The following is a 20,339-nucleotide window of genomic DNA, read 5'->3' as shown; positions in this document are numbered from 1 at the left end:
AACAAATTATTCTATGATAAAATTTCCAAAAATGGTCTTAGGAAAGGTAAATCAGAAAGAGAAAGCTCTGCAGAGGAATGGAAAAATACCAGGTTTTGCTCAATTTTATAAATATTTGCTTAATGAATAACTTTCCCATGATTATACAACAATATGGATTGCAATTTTTAGGCATAACATTAGGTAATCACTTTATAAATATTTTTGGACTCCATAAATTAATTTAACATGAGGTAAACTCTCCATAAATGTTTCTGTACTGGATGAATTAATTATCAACTTGGGACAAGAATCCTGGCTTCTTCTCTTCTTGTGTCATGCTCAGTTGATGACCTTGAATTTTAATTTTGTTAGTGATCTATGCCATAGGTGTTAGCCCTGAGGTTGACTCAGTATTACCTTGTGATATTTTTTTAAACTCCTCACTAATCCTTGCAAAAAACTAATGGGAGAAACAGACTTCATGGCTTACCTTGTGCTCTGCTAAGACACTCAGTCAAATTTATTGTGCTAGGATGATTATGGTGTCACAAGGTGAAAGAACTTCTGCCAGCATTTTAAATTGTTTGCTATTCTGTCAGACTATGTGATGGGATATATTGTGTATGAGTTGTGTTTCAGATAAAGTGTGTAATTGTTAAACCAGTTGCTACTGTCACTGTTAATGTTGGAACCGAATGTAAGGACACTGTTGCTGAAGTGGTGATATTACTTGAGGGAATTTGTCATTTCCCTTTGTCCTACTACTTAGCCTTCAGTATATATAGAGTGGATTAAATTATTCCTATACAAGGTTGTGACAAGAATATCATGGGGTTCAAAACTCTGTGCTTTGGACTGACTTTGATTCTCTTTGCTTATTATATTTATACACCGTTACCAGAAAACATTGAAGAACCTTGGAAAGTAGGGGTCATCGATGCTCTTATAAAAACTACTTCTCTTACGGTAATTTTTTCCCCGCCGGGGGACTAGGATACCTTGTTATGAGTACATATAAACTTTCTTTCAATTAGTATTTTGAAAGAGACTTTGGTTTTCTTTTAGAACAAATTAGCAAAATAATATTAATTAATTTAATTATTAACAAACCAATTTAATCTCTAATACAAAGCAGAGGGAGATAAAATTGTTGCTGATAAGAGTCTATATCTAAAGATAAATCCATCATATGTTTTGATAAGAATAAAAGAAATGGTATCGTCTAAGTGGAAAATCTGGGGGGTTATTAAATCATTGGATTATATTTGACATTTCTGAGGGAACCTGAACCTCGTCTCATTCATTCTCTTAAAACTTACATGTCTATATTGATTATGTTTATATTTTGATGTATATTTTGTACCTTTACTATTTTAATATCTTTTTCTTTCTTAGTGGTTATCAAACTTTTTGGTCACAGAACTCTATAAGTTATTAAGGACCCTAAAGAGCTTTTTTATATTTATAATATTTATCAATATTTACTAAATTAGAAACTGGCCTCATTAAAAATTCTCTTAATGATGATGGTGATAATAATAAGCTCATTAAAGGTTAACATAGATAATAATTTTATTAAAGTTGAATATATTTTTAACACAAGAAAAATTAGTTATGATAGTGACCTTGTCTTCTATTTTTGCAAAGCTTTTTAATATCTCTTTATGAAATATAACTGGATTATTGTATATGCTCTTGCATTTAGTCTGTTGCAACATCACATGTCTTGTAGCCTCTGGGGGAACCAGAGAACCACAGGGATTCTAAGACCACACCTTGAAAACCATTTCTTTTGTCTACCCTTCATCCTCAGGTGCTGGATTTTGGATTTTTTTGTGACAGTGACAGAATTTGAACTCAAATCTACCTCATTAAAAATATTTTCTCCCCTGTCAAAACATGCTGCTGTTCCTGAGGCCTATGAATGATGGTGACAATAGGAAGTTTTAGGGGAAATGCTTCAACAGACAGTAAATGATTAGAGGGGAGTAGTGCATGGTGTATGGAAGAGGCCGCCTAGTGTGCTACACAGAAGAGATGAGAGATCTGTCACCCTAGGTAGCTTGAGATGTCTACTGCTCAAAATCCAAAGTATGCTGAGTCACCCCTGGCCCCATTTTTTCCCTCTTTATTGCTAATGCTTCACCTTTTCATTCACTGGATAATAGATGAGCAAGTGCCAGCCCTATAGAGAAACCATAATGTTATCTTCTCGAATAGCTCATATATCCTTAAACTTCAGAATAAACCAAAGCTTATTTCCTCATCAGTGTTAGCACATTCTGAAAGTATGCAGCTATAGAATTCAACTGTTGCTTTATCAGATGCAAAATAGAATTAAGACATTACACATCTAAAATAGAACTGACTACAAGTAGCTTACATACAAACATATGAATTAATTATACTAATTTATCAGCTTCTGCTTGTTAAAGGGATAACCATTTTGTCCCTGTCATTTCTGAATTATAGTAACTCCAGGGATTCCCGGAGAGAATTTTAATTTTTTAAAATATATGCCAGGAAGGCAAACCTCACAGTTCTTGATACAATGGTGTGGAATAAGTATAAGACTATGCAGTTACATATTCAAATTAGAGACAGCCAAAAGTAGAAGAAAGAGCATGAGCATTAAAGACAATCAGATTTTAAAGAGTCTACTTAATGCTTTTGTGGCTCAGTTTCCTCCTTTGCAAAATAAGAAATGTAAACAACATGTTGCAGTTTTTCTAGAACAATAAAGGGATGTGTGTTTTAAACATTGCTTAGTGATGTCTAAATGGTGGCTGGTTATTGTTCAGTAAAGAGCTAGTCAGCATCTACTCATTGGAGCTGTGAGAGATGGAGAGCCAAAACTCTATAACATTTAGATTTAAAGTGACATATTTACTAAATTGAAAAGCTCTTCACTATAATTATTTTCAACTAGCAGTGAAAATATTTAAGAATATTTTCAATATAAATTAATAGTGAAGAAAGCTAAAATGTGTTGACCATTTGCAATGTACCCTGACCAACTTTAATCTCCTGAAAAGTATTACCTAACTTTTACAACTGCACTTTGAAGAAGTCACTATTATTATCCTCATTTTAAAGACGAGGAAAATGAGGCACAGGGAATAAGTAAGCCAGCCAAAGACCTACAGTTGATAATTTGTGGAATTGGGAATCAAACCAGACAGTCTTGATTCAGACTCTTTTTTGTTTTCTCTTGCCAAATTTTACATTTAATTTTAACTTTGTGTATAGTAAAATTTGTTCTTTTGGTAATACGGTTTTATGAGGTTTAAGTTGTGTATAGATTCAAGTAACAACCATAACAATCAAGATGAAGGAATATAATCCTTTGAAATCACCTTTGTGCTGCTCCTTCCAGTAAAGCTTCCCCATCCTAAACACCTGGTCATCACTGCTCCCTGTATGTCCTTGTACGTTGCCATTTCCGTGGTGTCATATAAATGGATTCATACTGCACGTGGTCTTCTGAGTCTGGCTGAACACATTTTATCTAGTAAAATGCATTTGAGAGTAATCCATGTTGTTGAGAGTATCAAAAGTTAAATCCTTTTTAAAGCTGTGTAGTATTCCATTATTTGAATGTGTCACAGTTTGTCCACAGTGAATAGTTGAAGGATATTTGGGTTGTTTCCACTTTGGAGTGGATACAAATAAAGTTAGTGATAATTCATAGAGAGGCTTTGTGTGAACCGAAATTCCAATCTCTATTGGGTAAATACCTAGAACTGGATATACTGTGTGTTATTATACAGTGTGTGTTTAACTTTATATAAAACTACTGAATTGTTTTCCAAAAATCCTGTCTCATCTTCCATTCACATCAGCAGTATATGGTAGTTCTAGCAGTTCTACCTCTTGATCATCACTTACTATTTTCTATTTTGCATTAAAAACCATTCTAATTAATGTAACCTCATTGATATCCATTTGCATGCCCTTAGTTCCTAAAGATGTGTATCTTCTCATGTACTTATTTGCTGTTTCATGTTTTTGGGAGGTGATGTGTATGTATGTTCAAACCTCTTCTTTGTTTCAAGAAAATTGGTTCTTTGTTTTGTTTGTGTCAAATGCTGAGCATTGTCCTATTCTGGACACAAGACATTTGGCAGGTAGTTGATTTGCAAACCTTTTTTCTTAGTCTGTTTCTTCCCTTTTAATTGTCTTAAGTTACACAACAAAAGCCTTGGATTTTGTTGAAGTCCAATTTATCTTTTTTTTTTTTTAAATTTAGTATTATCTTTTGGTATTGTGTCTAAGAACTTTTGCCTAACCTAACCTAAGATCACAAAGATTTTCTTCTATGTTGTCTTCTAAAAGGTTTGTTGTTTTACATTTTACATTTAAGTATTAGGCCCATTGTTAGTTAATTTCTGTATTAGGTGTGAAGAACAGGTCAAGGTACATTCTTTTCGCATATGGATATGTCTAGTTGTTCCAATTTGTTGAAACATCTTCCTTTCTTCGTTAAATTGTCTTATACAGTATGTCAAAAATAAATTGGACAAATTGGTTTATTTCTGGACTGATATTAATCTCCTCCCTGGATCTGTGAGTCCAGAATTTCCTGATACCGTATTAACTGTATTGACTATCATAGCTTGTTAGTAATCTTGAAACCAGGCTGTATGAGTCTTCCAACTTTGTTCTTCATTTTCAAAATCTCTTTGGCTGTTATAATTCATCTTTCTTTCCATGAAAATTTAAATTGATCATATTGGTGACCAAAAATTCTGATGAGATTTCGACTGGGATTAGGTTCACTCTATAAATCAATTCAGAAGGAATTGACATTTTAATATTAAGTCTTCTGACAGTTAACTTAATTCTCAATTTAATTAGGACTTTGATTTCTTCCATCATTGTTCTATGCTTTTTAGCATATGAATACTCGATGTATTTTGTTTTATTTATAACTAAGTATTTTAAATTTTGGTACTGTTGCAACTGGTATTTTTAAATTTTGATTTCTATTCATTGCTAAATTTGAAATAAAATTGATTGTTTGTATTGACTTTGTATCCTATGGTTTAGCTAAACCTGCTTATTCATTTTAAGAGTTTTTTTATAGATCCCGTAATATTTTCTACTTAGATATTCATGTTTACTGAAAGCAGAGAGAGACTGTTTTTCCTTTCTTTCTGATATGTATAACCTTTTCTTCCTCTGCTTTATCGCATTGAATAGGACTTCCAGAATTAGGTTGGATGGAAAGCAAACATTCTTACTTTTTTCCAGCTTTTAGAAAAAAGTATTCAGTCTTTCACCATTTTTAAAAAATTTTTAAATGTTTATTTATTTTTGAGAGAGAGAAAAAGCAGAGTGTGAGTAGGGGAAGGGAGGGGCAGAGAGAAGGAGACCCAGAACTGGAAGCAGGCTCCAGGCTCTGAGCTGTCAGTACAGAGCCTGATGAGGGGCTTGAACTCACAAACTGTCATGACCTGAGCCAAAGTCGGACACTCAACCTACTGAGCCACCCAGGTGCCCCAGTCTTTCACCATCAAATAAGATCTTGTTTTATTTTTTGTAGCTGCTTTTTATATTAAGGAAGTTCCTTTTTATGGTAAGTTTGCAGAGAATTTTTACCATGAAAAGATACTGAGTTTAGCCAAATTCTTTTTCTTCATCTGTTAAGATGATATATAGCTTTTCTCCTTTCTCAGTGTCATGGATAACATTGATTTTCAAATATTGTACTTATCTTGCTTCCTTGCGATAAAACTCAATGGATTGTGATACATTATCTTCTTTTTATACTGTTAGATTTGATTTAAAATTTTGTTGAGAATTTTTGCTTCTATATTGTTCTGTAGTTTTTCTTGTACTATATTTCTGATTTAGGTAACAAGGTAATGGCAACCCAATGAAATGAGTTGGAAAGCATTCTTTTGTGTTTTATTTTCCAGTAGCTATTGTGTAAGATTGGTTTCTCCCCTGAATATTTAGTATAATTTGCCAGTGAAACAAACTGGGCCTTAAGTTTTATTTTTGTAAAATTTTCAATGCCAAATTCAATTTTTAAAATAGTTATAGACTATTCAAATTATCTGTTTCTTTTTTATAAGTTGCGGAAGATTGTGTCCTTTCAGAAATTTGTAGATTTCTCAAGTTGTAAAGTTTATGAGCATAAAGTCTTTTTTTAAAGTATTTTTTTATTATCTTTTTTATGTCTATAAGATCTGTAGTGATATCCCTTACTTCAGTATTCATTTTGGTAATTTGGGTCTTCTCTATTTTTTTAGTCAGTCTACATATAAAATTGATTAATTTTATTCTCTGAAAAGAATTAGCTTTTGTGTCACTATTTTTGTATTTTTTGATTCGTTTTAATTTCATTGAACTCTGTTCCCCTTATATTTATTATTTCTATCTTTTGATTTCTTTAGTTTTCTTTTGATACATTTTTTCTAGCTTATAAGAGAGGAGTTTTAACTCTTGATTTGAGACTTAATTTCTAGTATGATAATTTAATTTAATAAATTTTCCTCCAACCAGTTCTTTAGCTACATGCCACAAATTTGAGCATGTTTTATTTTTATTTTATTCAAATCAAAATATTTTTTAATTTCCCCAGAGAATTTATGACACCTGAGGTGTTTTTTTTTACACTGAAAACCATAAAACATGGATGAGACAAATTGAAGACAAAAATAAATAAAAAGATATGCCATGTTAATGGATCAGAAAATTAGCATTGTGAAAGTCTCCATACCACACAAGGCAATATACAGATTCAATGCAATCCTGATCAAAATTCCAATGAAATTGGATCTATCTCAATCCAATGTGGATTCTATCTCACAGAGATAGAAGAAACAATTCTAAAGTTCATTGAACCACAAAAGGTCCTGAATAGTCAAAGCAATCTTGGGAAGGAAGAATGTAGCTGGAGGCATCATAGTACTCAATTTCAAACTGTATTACAAAGTTATAGCAATAAAAACAATATGGCATTGGCATAAAAAGACACATAAACCAAAGGAACAGAATAGAAAGTCCAGAAATAAACTAAAGCATGTATAGTCTATTAATTTTTGATAAAGGCACCAAGAATACACAATGGAAAAAGGGTAATATCTTCAATAAATAGTGTTGAGAAAACTGAATATTCATATGCAAAAAAAAATAAACTGGACTCTAGTTTTATACCATACACAAAAATCCATTTAAAATGATGAAAGACTTCAGATTTTAATCTGAAACCATAAAAAATCCTGGAAGAAAACATAAGGCAAAAGCTCCTTGACATTGGCACTGGCAGTGACATTTTGAGATGACACCAAAAGTGCAAGTAACAAAAAGCAAAAATAGACAAGTAGCATTACATCAAACTAAAAAGTCTCTGCACAGCAAAAGAAACAAGATGAAAATGCGATCTGCAGAATGGGAAAAAATATTTGCAGACTACATTTCTGATAAGAGCTAACATCTAAAATATGTAAGGAACTCATGCAACTCAATAGCAATTTTTTTTATTTTAAAAATAGGAAAATAGCCAGAATAAACATTCCCCCCCCCCCAGAGAAGACATATAAATGGCCAACAGGTATATGAAAAGGTGCTTGAGATCACTAATCATTGGAGAAATGAAAATCAAAATCACAGAGACATCACCTCATACCTTTTCAGATGGCTGTTATGAAAAAGATAAAAACAAGTGTTGGCAAAGATGTAGAAAAAAGGGACTCTTGTGCTCTGTTGGTGGCAATGTAAATTGGTAGAACCACAATGGAAAACAATATGGAGGTTCCTCAAGAAACTAAAAATAAAACTATCATATGATCCAGAAATCCCTCCTCCAGATCCTTCTTCCAAAGAAAATGAGAGATATGTGCTCTTTCAAATTGATTTCAGCAGTACTCACAATAGCCAAAATATGGAAACAACTTAAATGTCCATCAGTGGATGAGTGAATAAAAAAAAAGTACATATATACAATGGAATATTACTGAGCCTTAAAAAAGAAGGAGATCTTGCCATTTGTGACAACATAAATGAACCCAGAGGGTATTATGCTAAGTAAAATAAGCCAGACACAGAAAAATAAAAAAAACTACATGACCTCACTTATATATGGAATCTAACAAAGTCTACTACATAAAAGTAGAGAGTAGAATGGTAGTTGCCAGGGGTGGGTAGTAGGAGTGAAGAGATGTTAGGTAGAATGAATAATCTAGAGATCTAATATTTCATAACATGGCTATAGTTAATAACACTGTATTGGATACTGGAAATTTGCTAAGAGAGTAGATTTCAAGGGCTCTCACCACATAGACAAAAAAGATAACTGTAAGGAGATATGTTAATTATCTTGACTATAGCGATCATTTCACTATGTATATGCATATCAAATCAAGTATGTAGTACACCTTAAATATGTACAATTTTTATTAAAACTATTTTTTTTTTACTTTGTAATATCTGGCAATTTTTCTATCTTCTGTTTTTGAATCCTAGCTTAATTCTATTATAGTCAGAGAACATAGTTTCTGTGAACTCAAGTTCTTCGAGTTTATTTGTTTTATGGCTTAGAATGTAGTGTATTTTAGTGAAAATTCCATATGCATTTAAAAAGGTTCTATATTCTGCCATTTTGTTCATTCTATAAATGTCAAAGTTATTCAGGCATTTTATATCTTTAATGATTTTCTGTATTTTTTTCCCTCAATTACCAAGTGAGAAGTGTTGACATTTATAATTATGTGGATTATCTGTTTCTCTTCACAATGCATTCAGTTTTGTTTTATGTATTTTTGAGTTCTGTTTATAAATGTTTATTCATTTTGCACTATTGCCTTGGTAAATTGATTTTTATAATGATGGAATGCATCTCTTTAACCCTAGTAACTTTTCATAGCTTACATAGATTTAACAGTTTACCACTTTTCATAGCGCATAAAATTTCAATCACATAGGTCTCTTTACCCTGACACTTGTATATATAGGTGTCATGTGTATTGTATTTATCTGCATTAACCCCCATATATGTTAACACATTTTGTTTTCAACAGTAATAAATATTTTAAATAATTTCAGAAGGAATATTAATTTGTTAATTTCATTCACCCTTTCTTCCTTGATTTCTGAATTCCGATATTCCCTCTTGCCAGTGTTTCTGGCCAGAAAGACAATTTTTAGTTAGGGTTTTAGTCATCCATTATATTTTACAGTTCTACATAACTGGGTCCACCTTCAGGGTGAAGCTTTGAGAGAAAAAATAAGGAAAAATGTATTATTCTTTAATACTCTTTGGATAACAGAAGACCCTTTTCACAATTTCTCTGGGCAGAGAATCTTTGCTCAGTGTTTTACATGTCTGCCTTCACCACGGTGGAAAAGCTGCTGTCTGCAGATGGAACTGGCCTTGGAGCCTGACAAGAGAGAAAAAGGGAGAAAAAGAAAGGAAAAGAAAATGAGACCCACCTCCCTCCCCCCATTCACACTCTGCTGTATAAGATATGTATTTCCCAGTCCAATACCTGGAAATCAAGGATTTCTCTGGGGATATTTGCTTTCATCTCTTGGGTTGTTAAAGGGCTTAGTGTGACTTCAGGTCAAAGCCAGAGGGCAAGAGAGAAAAAAAAAGGTGAAACTCTCTTATGAATATTTCTTCCAGTTTTGACTTCCTCAAATTCTTTTTTTTTTTGTTTTGTTTACCTTTCAGAGTGCTCACGTAGATTCTTTTCTGTCTAGAGTTTTTAGTTGTAATAAGTAGGAGAGATAGGCTTTAGTGAGCTTTATCTTGGCCAAAGAAAGCCATCAAAACCTTTCATTTTAACTACTTCATTACAAATAAAACTCAATAACTCATAAATGTATTCACCATGAATATATTCTTTAAGACTCCAAGAAAAATAAGTTGAGAAGAAAAGATTGAAATTCATAAATACATGTTTTGAAACAAATATATTTGTTAAATATATTCAGGAAGAATATAGTATAAAACTACTTTGTGGTAAATTTGGAAAATATTTCCATCCCATGAATACACTCTTTGACAAACAATCTTTAAGAGTTGATCATTCAATGGTTTGACTTGGGACAAATTGATCCAGAGCTTATGGATATTGGAAAAACAAATAATTTATGGTACTTAAATCCATGGTTTCTTTGCAAAAAAATAGATAAGTAATGTAAGGAGGAAGAGAAGAAAATTCACATCTCTTTTCATTTCTTGCCATAACTTGAGCCTCATCACTCATTTTATCCCTGACTGATCTGGCTTTTATCAGATGGTAACTAACTGTAATTGAAGGAAATGACAAATGGAGGTAAAGTAAGTAACGGGTTTGGAGCGACTATTGAGAGCAGGATGAAAATCAACAGATGGGTTATTAAAAAGTCAAATGACTCACTCGTCTCCTTAATTCCCCAAACATAACAAATAAGATACATTTTTCCTAAAAAATGTGTCTTCTCATTGCATCTCCATTTCCTCTGTTGCTTTCCTAGACTAGTGTCTCCTTTTCATCAGGATCGTCTGAAAAAACTTTCTAGAGAAGGGATATGCAATGTTTATTTGCAGGCATTCTAAGGACTATTTTGGCAAAGCATTGACTTTTTCCCTTTCAATGTTTCAACCTCCAAGCGTTTGTTCAAATTCATCTCCTTATACAATGAAACAATTTTACCTTTTATGACTGCCTTATGATGAGATTGGGGTCAAGAGGTGATAAGAGATGGGGATGTCTGCTGTGGATGTTACTTAGCTAAAAAAATAGTTATTTTCTATTTTGACATCAAAGTTTGAATGTGTCTTCTTCAAAATGTCTGCCTCAAAGAGATACGTAAAATGTTCTGTTTCTAGAAAAAGGCATCCAAGCAAGGAAAATAATATTTATGAAGAAAAATAGGTAAATACAAGCATCACATAACAAAAAAATAAATAATTCCAGATAGAAGAAAATATGCATTAGAAAGCAATAACATTATGTCTAAGAAAATTGCAAATGCCACTTTAAGGAGATCCCTGAAAATGTGGAGATTTTAAATTTGAAAGCCCAGCAAAGTTGGAGAAATCTCTTGAAGATTTGGGAATAAATGAGTGACAAGAGAGTTGGGTCTCAGTGAAAGTGCGATGAGCCTAGTATGAAGATCCCAAGGTCTTGCTGAGGTGTTGCCTGAAGTTATTTTCTGACTTTGGCATATCATTTCACCAGTTAGGTCTTGGTGTATTTTCAACTAAGATTAAGAAATTGTTGAAAATGAGGGCGCCTGGGTGGCTCAGTTTGTTAAGCATCTGACTTAGGCTCAGGTCATGGTCTTGTGGTTGGTGAATTCGAGCCCTGATTGGGCTCTGTGCTGACAACTCAGAGTCTGGAGCCTGCTTTGGATTCTGTGTCTGCCTCTCTCTCATCTCTCATTGTTCTCATTCTTTTTGTCTCTCTGCTTAAGATCCAGTTTTCAAGGATAGTGCACTAAATCTACCTTAAGTTTACTTTCTCACCTCTTAACTAGTGAGTGGTTATCCTTGATCAACTGGCTCATCAAAGGTTTCAAATAATGGGAGTTGGTAGCTCTCTAAAGTGACTAGAACACTGTTATCAAAATAAGGGATGTTTATGTCTACTCAGATTCTAAAGGCAAAAGATGTCTATAACATGAATTTGAAATTTGGTATTATCTCTCCGACCTAGCCTATTTCCAATCCCTAAAGATAAGTATATATTATGGATTAGATATGGCTGTCTACTTGACAAATGTTTGACATATAAATGTATATAAATATTATAAATAATGTTATACAAATATATAAGTACTATATAGAGACATATACTATATATTATATAAATATGTTTCTAATATATAAGATACATACTTCTAATATATAATGTATATGTATTCTAATATATAAGATATAACATATGTTTCTAATATATAATAAGATATAAATATTTCTATATATGTGTATCTATATATGTTTTAATTGAGAGCTTAATGGTATTTTAAAGCTACTTAAAGTGTCAATGTCAAAATGGCGGCTTTAAGGCCATATCGTGTCAACAACTTATTATTCCTCATACAACTGTCATTTTTAAAATTCAAATTCTTCCTATTATACAATCTTTTCCTATTGTTCTAGTATTTAATAACTTCTTTCCTTCCATTTTTATGGGTTATTATAAAAAAACATAATTTAGTACTTTTATGTAGAGGAGTACCTGCCTTGTGTAACAGTGGCCTAGAAAAGTAGATTTACATTTTGCTTTGCTAATTACTGGTTATCTCATTTTGGTCAATAAATTGGACTTACCAGGTGTCAGTATTCCCAATGTTAAAGCAGATGAGTTAGATGATCTTTAACACCTAGTAAAATTATAGCCACCTCATATAGGTATTGTAAATGCTCTGTAATATTCTTTTGTCCCCACAGTATTTCAGGATTCTTTATATGTGAACTATTCTTTGAAATGTTACAAAGATGTTATAAAACTTACCAAAAATACTAAAGATAGTTTTATTTAAAGTAGCGTTTTTTCTTCAAGCATTTTTTAAATAAAAAAAATAACCTATTTGTAGTTGAAATAACTGAAATAGCTTTATTAGTAATGTGATAACTAGATGCTTCTAAAATTTTAAATAAAATTGACTGACCAATGAAATAACATGAAAATATTGAGATTATATACATAAAGAAGTATAAAATCTGGAGTACCTGATGGCTCAGTCAGTTAAGTGTATGACTTCAGCTCAGGTCATGATCTCATGGTTCATGGGTTTGAGCTCCACACTGATAGTGTGGAGCCTGCTTCGGATTCTCTCTCTTTCTGCCCCTTCCCTACTTATGCTTTCTTTCTCTCAAAATAAACTTTTAAAAAAGAAATAGTTTTTTTTAAGAAGTATAAACTCTATTATTTCTCAGATAATTTTTCAGGTAAAAGTTTAGAATTAAAAAATAAGTAGCCACAGTACAATGATGACATTTAATGAGATTACTCTTATTCCAAAATACAACATACTTAAGATTTATCTAGAAGCAACAATAGTATATGTGTCAGGATGTGCAATAAGAACTCTAGGGTGTTATATTATTCCTTCTTCCATTTTGGTTGCATCTTTCTATGCATTTGGTATTACTTAAAATTGAAATATTCAATGTTTGAAATTTTTTTTAACAGGCTACATTATTGGAAAATATGGGTCTTATTAGATATGCGGAATTTTTTTCCATGTTACTGAAATTGGACCATACAGTACTAATTTCAGATGAAAACATTACAGTGATGGATACAAAGTTTACTGACATTCCAGTGTGTTTGTACTTGCCAAAGAAGAAGTCAGAAAGCCAGAGACGGGCTGTAATTTTTATTCATGGTGGTGCCTTTGTTATGGGAAGTTGCAGTAAGTGTATCTTATATAAGCAAACGTATATGTGTGTGTGTGTGTGTGTGTGTGTGTGTGTGTGTGTTGCATATTATGTAGATATATATTCAAATATATTTGTATATATAACTGACAGAACTTTATTTCTATGTTATTTGTGTTTGTGACTATGTGTATGTATCTTAGAGACTTTACCAATCATAGTTTAGACATATTTTTCACAAACTTCTTAGAAAATAAGTATATTAGATTTTATTTTTTTGAAAAACTTTATCAAACAAAGTTACATTGACGTTGTAAAATTGGAAATTCAATTATTAACCTTAAAACCTAACTTTGAAATTACCAAATGACCTGACTTCAGGTTCAGAAAGATAGAAGTGAACAAGATATTGTAAATGTTGAGTCAGAACTGATATTATTTACAACTTCCAAGTAGCAAATACATGTTCATATTGTAGACTGTGATACAACAATACTTGTTTTGGGACTTAGAATCCAATGCATAATTCTGAACTTAAAATAAAACATAAAATAGAACTGTGTAATCAGCTCTTCCCATAAATGCTATCCCCATCTAGTGTTGGAGATGATTTTAAGAAATGCTAGTGGAGTAGCTAAAATGCTTATACATTCCACAAACATTCACACAGACACAAACTCAAACATGCTCTAACATACACACACTGAGTTATGCATATTAACATATATACAGAGTTTCTTGTAGAATGTCAGTATTATGGAGTCACCACACAGCATAAAACACAAAGAATGTTTTACAAGACACTCAGAAGATAGAAGAAGCTAATGGTAAGGCTCCTTTCCTTGAAGAACCCACAGCCTGGATCATTAAACCCAGATTGACTCCATGATCTGTTAATGTTTCAAGACTACTACATATGCGACTGTAATCAGGTGGATGGTCAACTTTTATTTTGTTAGGTAAGCACATTCTTAGGTACTATTGTCACAGTCTTAGAAATAAAGAAATAGACAATGATAAAGTAACTTGTTCAAAGTCCTACTGTTAGTAAGTGGTAGAACCAGTAGTCAAAACTAAGCTTGTCAGCAGGACCCACAGCATTCACCCTCACACTACTAGTGAGCAGCCCCATCATGTGGCTTTAAGATGCTGTGTCCTATATGTCCTTACTTCCTCTCCTTCATGCCAATGACTATTGTAAACCTTCAGCACTCTTTCCAGCCCTCAGCTGATCCCTCCTGAGCTATCAGGGATGTATGTCCATAATCCACCACTGCTCCCCTCCTCCCACATAAGGACTTTCAAATGTCCTTAAAAATTATTAGCACCTTATTAATCCTCAGCTTCACTTCTTTCTAACTGTGTCCTAGGAAAAGGCATTTTTATCTTCGGGCACAGTTGAATCTCTCTACTTTGCTCTCTACTTTCCTCCTATTATTTGGTTTATCAGTACTTCTATTTCATTTTTCTACCTACAAGCATGTCATCCCAGTTGACTCCTAAGTGTTACTACCTCTTCTCCTTTGTTCCCAAATCCTTCTCTGTACGTAGTCCTCTTTTATTGCTCAGACTCATTTCTATACACTGTGGAGTTTGTTTTCCCCTTTTGAATACTTCTTTAAGCTGTGTAATTTGAGAATGGCCATTCCCTTCTGTTTCACTGAAATGGCGATTTCACCCTCTACTTCTTTGGTTGTGTGAAAGAAGTTTCTTTGAACTTCCTTTTGCCTCTCGCCTTTCCCTTCATCTGTATCTCCCTCTCCAAAACAATACAAATAGAAACAAACACAAAAACAGGTTCTCCATTTTTATACTTTATAAGTGTTCATGTTTCCCAGTATTCCTTTCTGTAGCTTTTGAATCTGCAATGCTCTTTTATTTAGTTCTTTAAACTTTTCAAACTTACCCACTCCCACCCACTGGCTGATTTCCCAAGGAATTTTATCACCGGTTATTTTCCTTCGTGGTTTTAGTTTATGCTGCCACTTTTCTCCAAATTCTTACATCACTTGTACTTAACATTTATTTCTCTGAGGTCTTTATGCATTCTCATGACTCTGTCTTTATATTTTCTTCTGCAATGACATTCTCCATTTGGTGGTAGTCATCAAATCTTATATCTTTGAATCCTTCTACATCACAACAGAAAAAGTGAAAATAGAGGGATTCCGCCAGTTAATCATATTTCAGTCACTATCCACAAATATAGATGGTTTTCTATTGTTCTTTATTGACAGGGTACACTTTTATATTCTTCTTTTTTTTTTCTTTCATTTCAGGGCAGACGGCTTATGACTTCCTGAATAGATGGACAGCAAATAAACTTGGTGCTGTTGTTGTGGGAATAGAGTAAGGCAATCATTTTTTTTTTTTAATTTGGGACTATCTCAGAATTTTAAGGCATTGTCAGAGTGAGAGATCTTAGTTGCTCATGATTTTTTCTGAATTTCCAAAAATATACTGGAAAGACTAGCAAATGTCAAGTACTTTCTAGCTTCTCACTTACGAAGAAACTCTAACATGTTTTGGGCTTGAAGTCTCTAGGTGTATATCTGCACTATGTAATTTATAGGAGAGATGGGAAAAGAAAAATTTTCATACTGAGGGTGAGGTAGAGTATGCCTGAATTTACAAATGACTTTCCAACCATTGAGCCAAATAACTTACTATACTTAAATACTTATATTTCAAAGCTTTTAATTTTTTGCATTTAAAATTAAAGTTTATTTTTTCTCAAATATTATAAGGATTTTATTTTGAATCAAGTTTCTAAGTAGTACTGATGATATAAAACATGGAATGTCATCCTGAAGAATTTGAACCTAAATAAATTTCTTATATTAGAGACTTTGAAATCATTTACTCTCTGATTTGATGCTTTTAAAATCTCTTGTGTCCTCCCAGCAGTGGTTCTGAAAAAATTTGAATTACCAATTACATTGAGAATCTGATGAACACTACAGAGCATCTCCCCTACTAATTGTTGTTTTGCTGAAAAGTGTGCATGCAATTTTACGAGGATAAAGACACAATCCTTGTCTCTCTCATTTTCCCATAGAGCCAACATTTTAAAACCTTTATACCAGAATTTACTTTTTATTTTAAAAATAGAAGTTGGTAGTAAATCTGGGTTCAATTGGTGAGATTAAAATTTCAGAGTGGGGCCAATTTGGTTTATTGGACCTGTTGGTTAAACTGAGTTGCTTAGATACATGCAACTGAAGTTTAATTATATATGCTTTGTTACTTTCTCTTTTTTTCTTAAGCTATAGGCTAGCTCCTCAATATCAATTTCCTGTTCCCCTTGAAGATGTCATTTCTGTGGTCAGATTCTTTCTACAGGATAACATTCTTGCAAAATATGGAGTGGATCCTTCCCGAATCTGTATTTCAGGTGATAGTTCTGGGGGTACATTGGCAGCAAAAGTTACTCAACTGGTATGTTTTATGTGTTATATATGTTGATAGTACACATACGTTATAATTCTAACACAAAAGAATCATTTTATTTGTTAGGATATTTTTATTGGCCTTGTGTGTGTTTTTTAAAATTTAAATCCAAGTTATTTAACATATAGCATAATAATGATTTCAGGAATAGAATTTAGTGATTCATCACTTACAGATAACACCCAATGCTCATCCCAACAAGTTCCCCCCTTAATTCCCATCACTTCTTTAGCCCATCCCCCCCACCCAACACCCCACCAGCAACCCTCAGTTTGTTCTCTGGATTTAAGAGTCTCTTATATTTGCCTCCCTCTCTGTTTTTATATTAATTTGCTTCCCTTCCCCTATGTTCATCTGTTTTATTTCTTAAATTCCATGTATGAGTGAAATCATATGGAATTTGTCTTTCACTTAGCATAACATACTCTAATTCCATCCACATTATTGCAAATGGTAAGATTTCATTCTTTTTGATTGCTGAGAAATATTTCATTGTATATACCACATCTGCTTTTTCCATTCATTAGTTGGTGGATGTTGGGCTTTTTCCATAATTTGGCTGTTTATAGCGTTGCTATAAACATTGGGGTACTTGTGCCCCTTTGAATCAGCATTCTGGTATCTTTTGGATAAATATCTAGTAGTACAATTGCTGGGTCCTAGTGTAGTTCTATTTTTAATTTTTTGAGGAACCTCCATGCCGTTTTCCAAAGTTGGTTTTGTTTTACACTGTGAAATGGCAAATATATAAAACCAACCTAATGTCCTTTTGATAATTTTTTCTGTAGACAGATGTGGCTTTAGAGGCATTAAGGGGAGACTACATATATTGCTAAATAAGGATTTGATTCAGCCATCAAGTTTCAGAAAAATAGGACAATGTCTAGGAACTACTATTGAATATCACAAGGGATTTTTTGTTCTACTTAGCTAAATTGTAAAATCTTCCAAGAATTTGGCATTATTGTAATCCATGTTTTAAACCCAGTAGAATGTCATCAGATAGCATTTGGGGCATGTGCCATGCTTGTATGGAAGAATCACTACTGTGATGAAGAAGAACAATGGCCTAGGCTAAACTCTTGCTTTGTATAGTTAAGTAATAACCATCCAAACAATTGATATATTTGAAAATTGAATTCAGCCCCACACATAGTTCCTACTCCCAAAACCACTTATGGAACAAAATTAGCATAAGAGGAGGGACATATACATTTACAATCAGCAGAATCTATTTACTTATTTTGTGGGATCACTTTTACTAGCTTGAGAACGTATCTGTTGAATCTCTCTGCTTCATTTTTGTTTATATGGTCACTGTTTCTTCCACTCAGTTTATGAGATGATCCATTTTTTTTCTAGAAAATTATCTGTCTGAGGATGCTAGGGAGGGATCAAGGGCATAGGAGAGATTCTGTTAGGGAAATTGGTCTTAGCTTCTTTATGAACTTGTGGCACTGACTATACAATGAGTATACATTTTAGAGTTGGCTGGATATCATTTCCTCTTGTGAGGTACTACTGAGATGACAGTTAATTGCCTCATTTGGTATGTCACCTACTTTGGTGAGGGGATTGGCTTTCAAAATCACTCTCCAGATACCTAGACTTACATGTGCTATGGCAGCAGGAATAGCCATTTGCCCAGATGTCATAGTTGTAGAAGCTGGTCTGTGGCTCAGGTAATTTTTCTTGAGAGATTAACTCTCCTGTAGTTTTTAGGACTAAGAGAGAAGGAACGGGGAATATATGGTAGCTTTTCTCACCCCATCACCGAGAGCTTAGGATACCTCGTACCTCTGGTAAGAAAGAGAAACTCCAGATACAATGCTCCATGTCTTTGCCTGCCCTTCAAATTTTCATAAATTCCTCTGCTTATTTACCATCACAATACATTATGTTCTCCAGAAGGCAACTTGTATATTAGGAATATTTCCTTTAACTTGGTCCAACTCCTTCTAAATTTAGTTAGTATGTGTGTTTGAGCATTCATATTTTATTGTTATAGTCTATCTTCTCAGGTTACTTTAGATCAAAAAGTGATTTTTAAACATAGCTCGTAATCTTCTCTAAGAATCTCATTATTATAATTATATTTCATGGTCATATATGAATAAACATGTGTAAGTGTTTGACGTATATGTGTATCATAACTGCTGAAAGCGGGCTGATGCATGCATTTTAATGCCCTTAAAATAAAGTCTAAATATTATAAAAAGAAATAACCATTAGGTCCTGTATTGGTTTTGTAACTATTTACATCATAACTGCTCATATTATTGGAGTAAAACCTCCCAATCGTATAGTTTGGAGTCTTTTCACATTTTATTATCAATTTTTTTCAGGTACAAAATGATCCAGAATTCAAAAATAAAATTAAGGCACAAGTTTTAATTTACCCTGGCTTGCAGGTGGTGGATGTTTTAATGCCCTCTTACCGACAAAATGAGCATGGTCCGATTCTGTCAAGGGATATGGCAATTAAAATGGGATGCCTGTACTTGACCAAGGATAAAGCACTGCCCCAAGCAGTGAGAGAAAATCAACATATGCCCCATGGATCAAGACATCTGTTCAAGTTGGTTAACTGGAGTACTCTTCTTCCTGAAAAATATAGAAGGAATCACATATATACTGAACCAATTATTGGGAAGCTTAACTCTTCGTATCCAGTACTTTTGGGTAGCAGGTTATCACCCTTGTTAGTCACTGATTCCCAATTAGAAAAATTGCCACTAACTTATATCATCACCTGTGAACATGATATCCTAAGAGATGATGGACTTGTATATGTCTCACGACTTCGAAATGCTGCAGTTAACGTTTCTCATGACCACATAGAGGATGGGATCCATGGAGCACTTTTTTTCATGACAACACCATTTTACTTACGTGTAGGCATTAGAATAAGTGATAAATATATTAATTGGCTTGAAGAAAATCTATAAATAGTACATGTAGCTAGCTAATTATTTAGTAATATAATCCAAAGGTTATATTTGAAAGTTTGTGACTTTAAGGAACAGAACAATGATATTCTTTTTGAATAAATGTAAGTTTAAAAGCAAAGATTACTGTGTACCTTTGAACAAGTTACTTAATTTCCCTAAACTTGGATCTTAATAAATGTAGAGATTCACTGTATTAATCCCATTAAATACAATTTATTTTGTTTGATAAGTTTTAAATATGCACCAATAATAGTAATTTTTTTTTTTTAAAAAGTGTGATTATAAACAAAACAAGCAGGACAGTATCCAGGTAGTGATAGGAATGGTAGTGGTAAGTGAGGAGAAATTTTAAAGAAGAAAAATCACAATGGCATTTGTGTGTAGGAGGAAAACTTCATTATATTGAAAACCTGTTTTTTCAATTAATGGTCCATACATTAATTGTATTCACCAAATGTAAATTCCATTAGGTTTTTTTATTTTTTTCAATTCACCTAATACAAACAAAATCTGCTTTCAAATATATTGCTCAGTTTCTTATAGAAGGAAAGGATTAACATGTAGACTATAAATTCTTTCAAAAGCCTAAATATTTGGCTCTCACTATGCTTTTTTTTTAAATTAAGTTTATTTAT

General features: G+C 32.8%; 1 protein-coding gene across 2 annotated transcripts; it reads left to right on the top strand.

Moving 5' to 3' along the window:
• Positions 1-144: 144 nt before the first annotated feature.
• Positions 145-19,897, top strand: LOC106975181 (arylacetamide deacetylase-like 2). Of its 2 annotated transcripts, none has more exons than XM_053221296.1 (5): positions 145-906; positions 13,116-13,338; positions 15,583-15,652; positions 16,570-16,741; positions 19,099-19,897. In XM_053221296.1, the coding sequence occupies exons 1-5, from the start codon at positions 811-813 to the stop codon at positions 19,699-19,701; spliced, it is 1,164 nt and encodes a 387-aa protein (XP_053077271.1). In that variant the 5' UTR covers positions 145-810; the 3' UTR covers positions 19,702-19,897. The 2 variants fall into 2 exon arrangements, with proteins under 2 accessions (XP_053077271.1, XP_014927970.2); XM_015072484.3 differs by having other exon boundaries at positions 146-948.
• The last annotated feature ends 442 nt before the right edge of the window (positions 19,898-20,339 follow it).

The sequence above is a fragment of the Acinonyx jubatus genome, chromosome C2 (genome assembly GCF_027475565.1).
Source record: "Acinonyx jubatus isolate Ajub_Pintada_27869175 chromosome C2, VMU_Ajub_asm_v1.0, whole genome shotgun sequence".
Lineage (NCBI taxonomy): Eukaryota > Metazoa > Chordata > Mammalia > Carnivora > Felidae > Acinonyx > Acinonyx jubatus.
The sequence above is the reverse complement of the archived record's forward strand: the minus strand, read 5'-3'. Positions and strand labels throughout refer to the sequence as shown.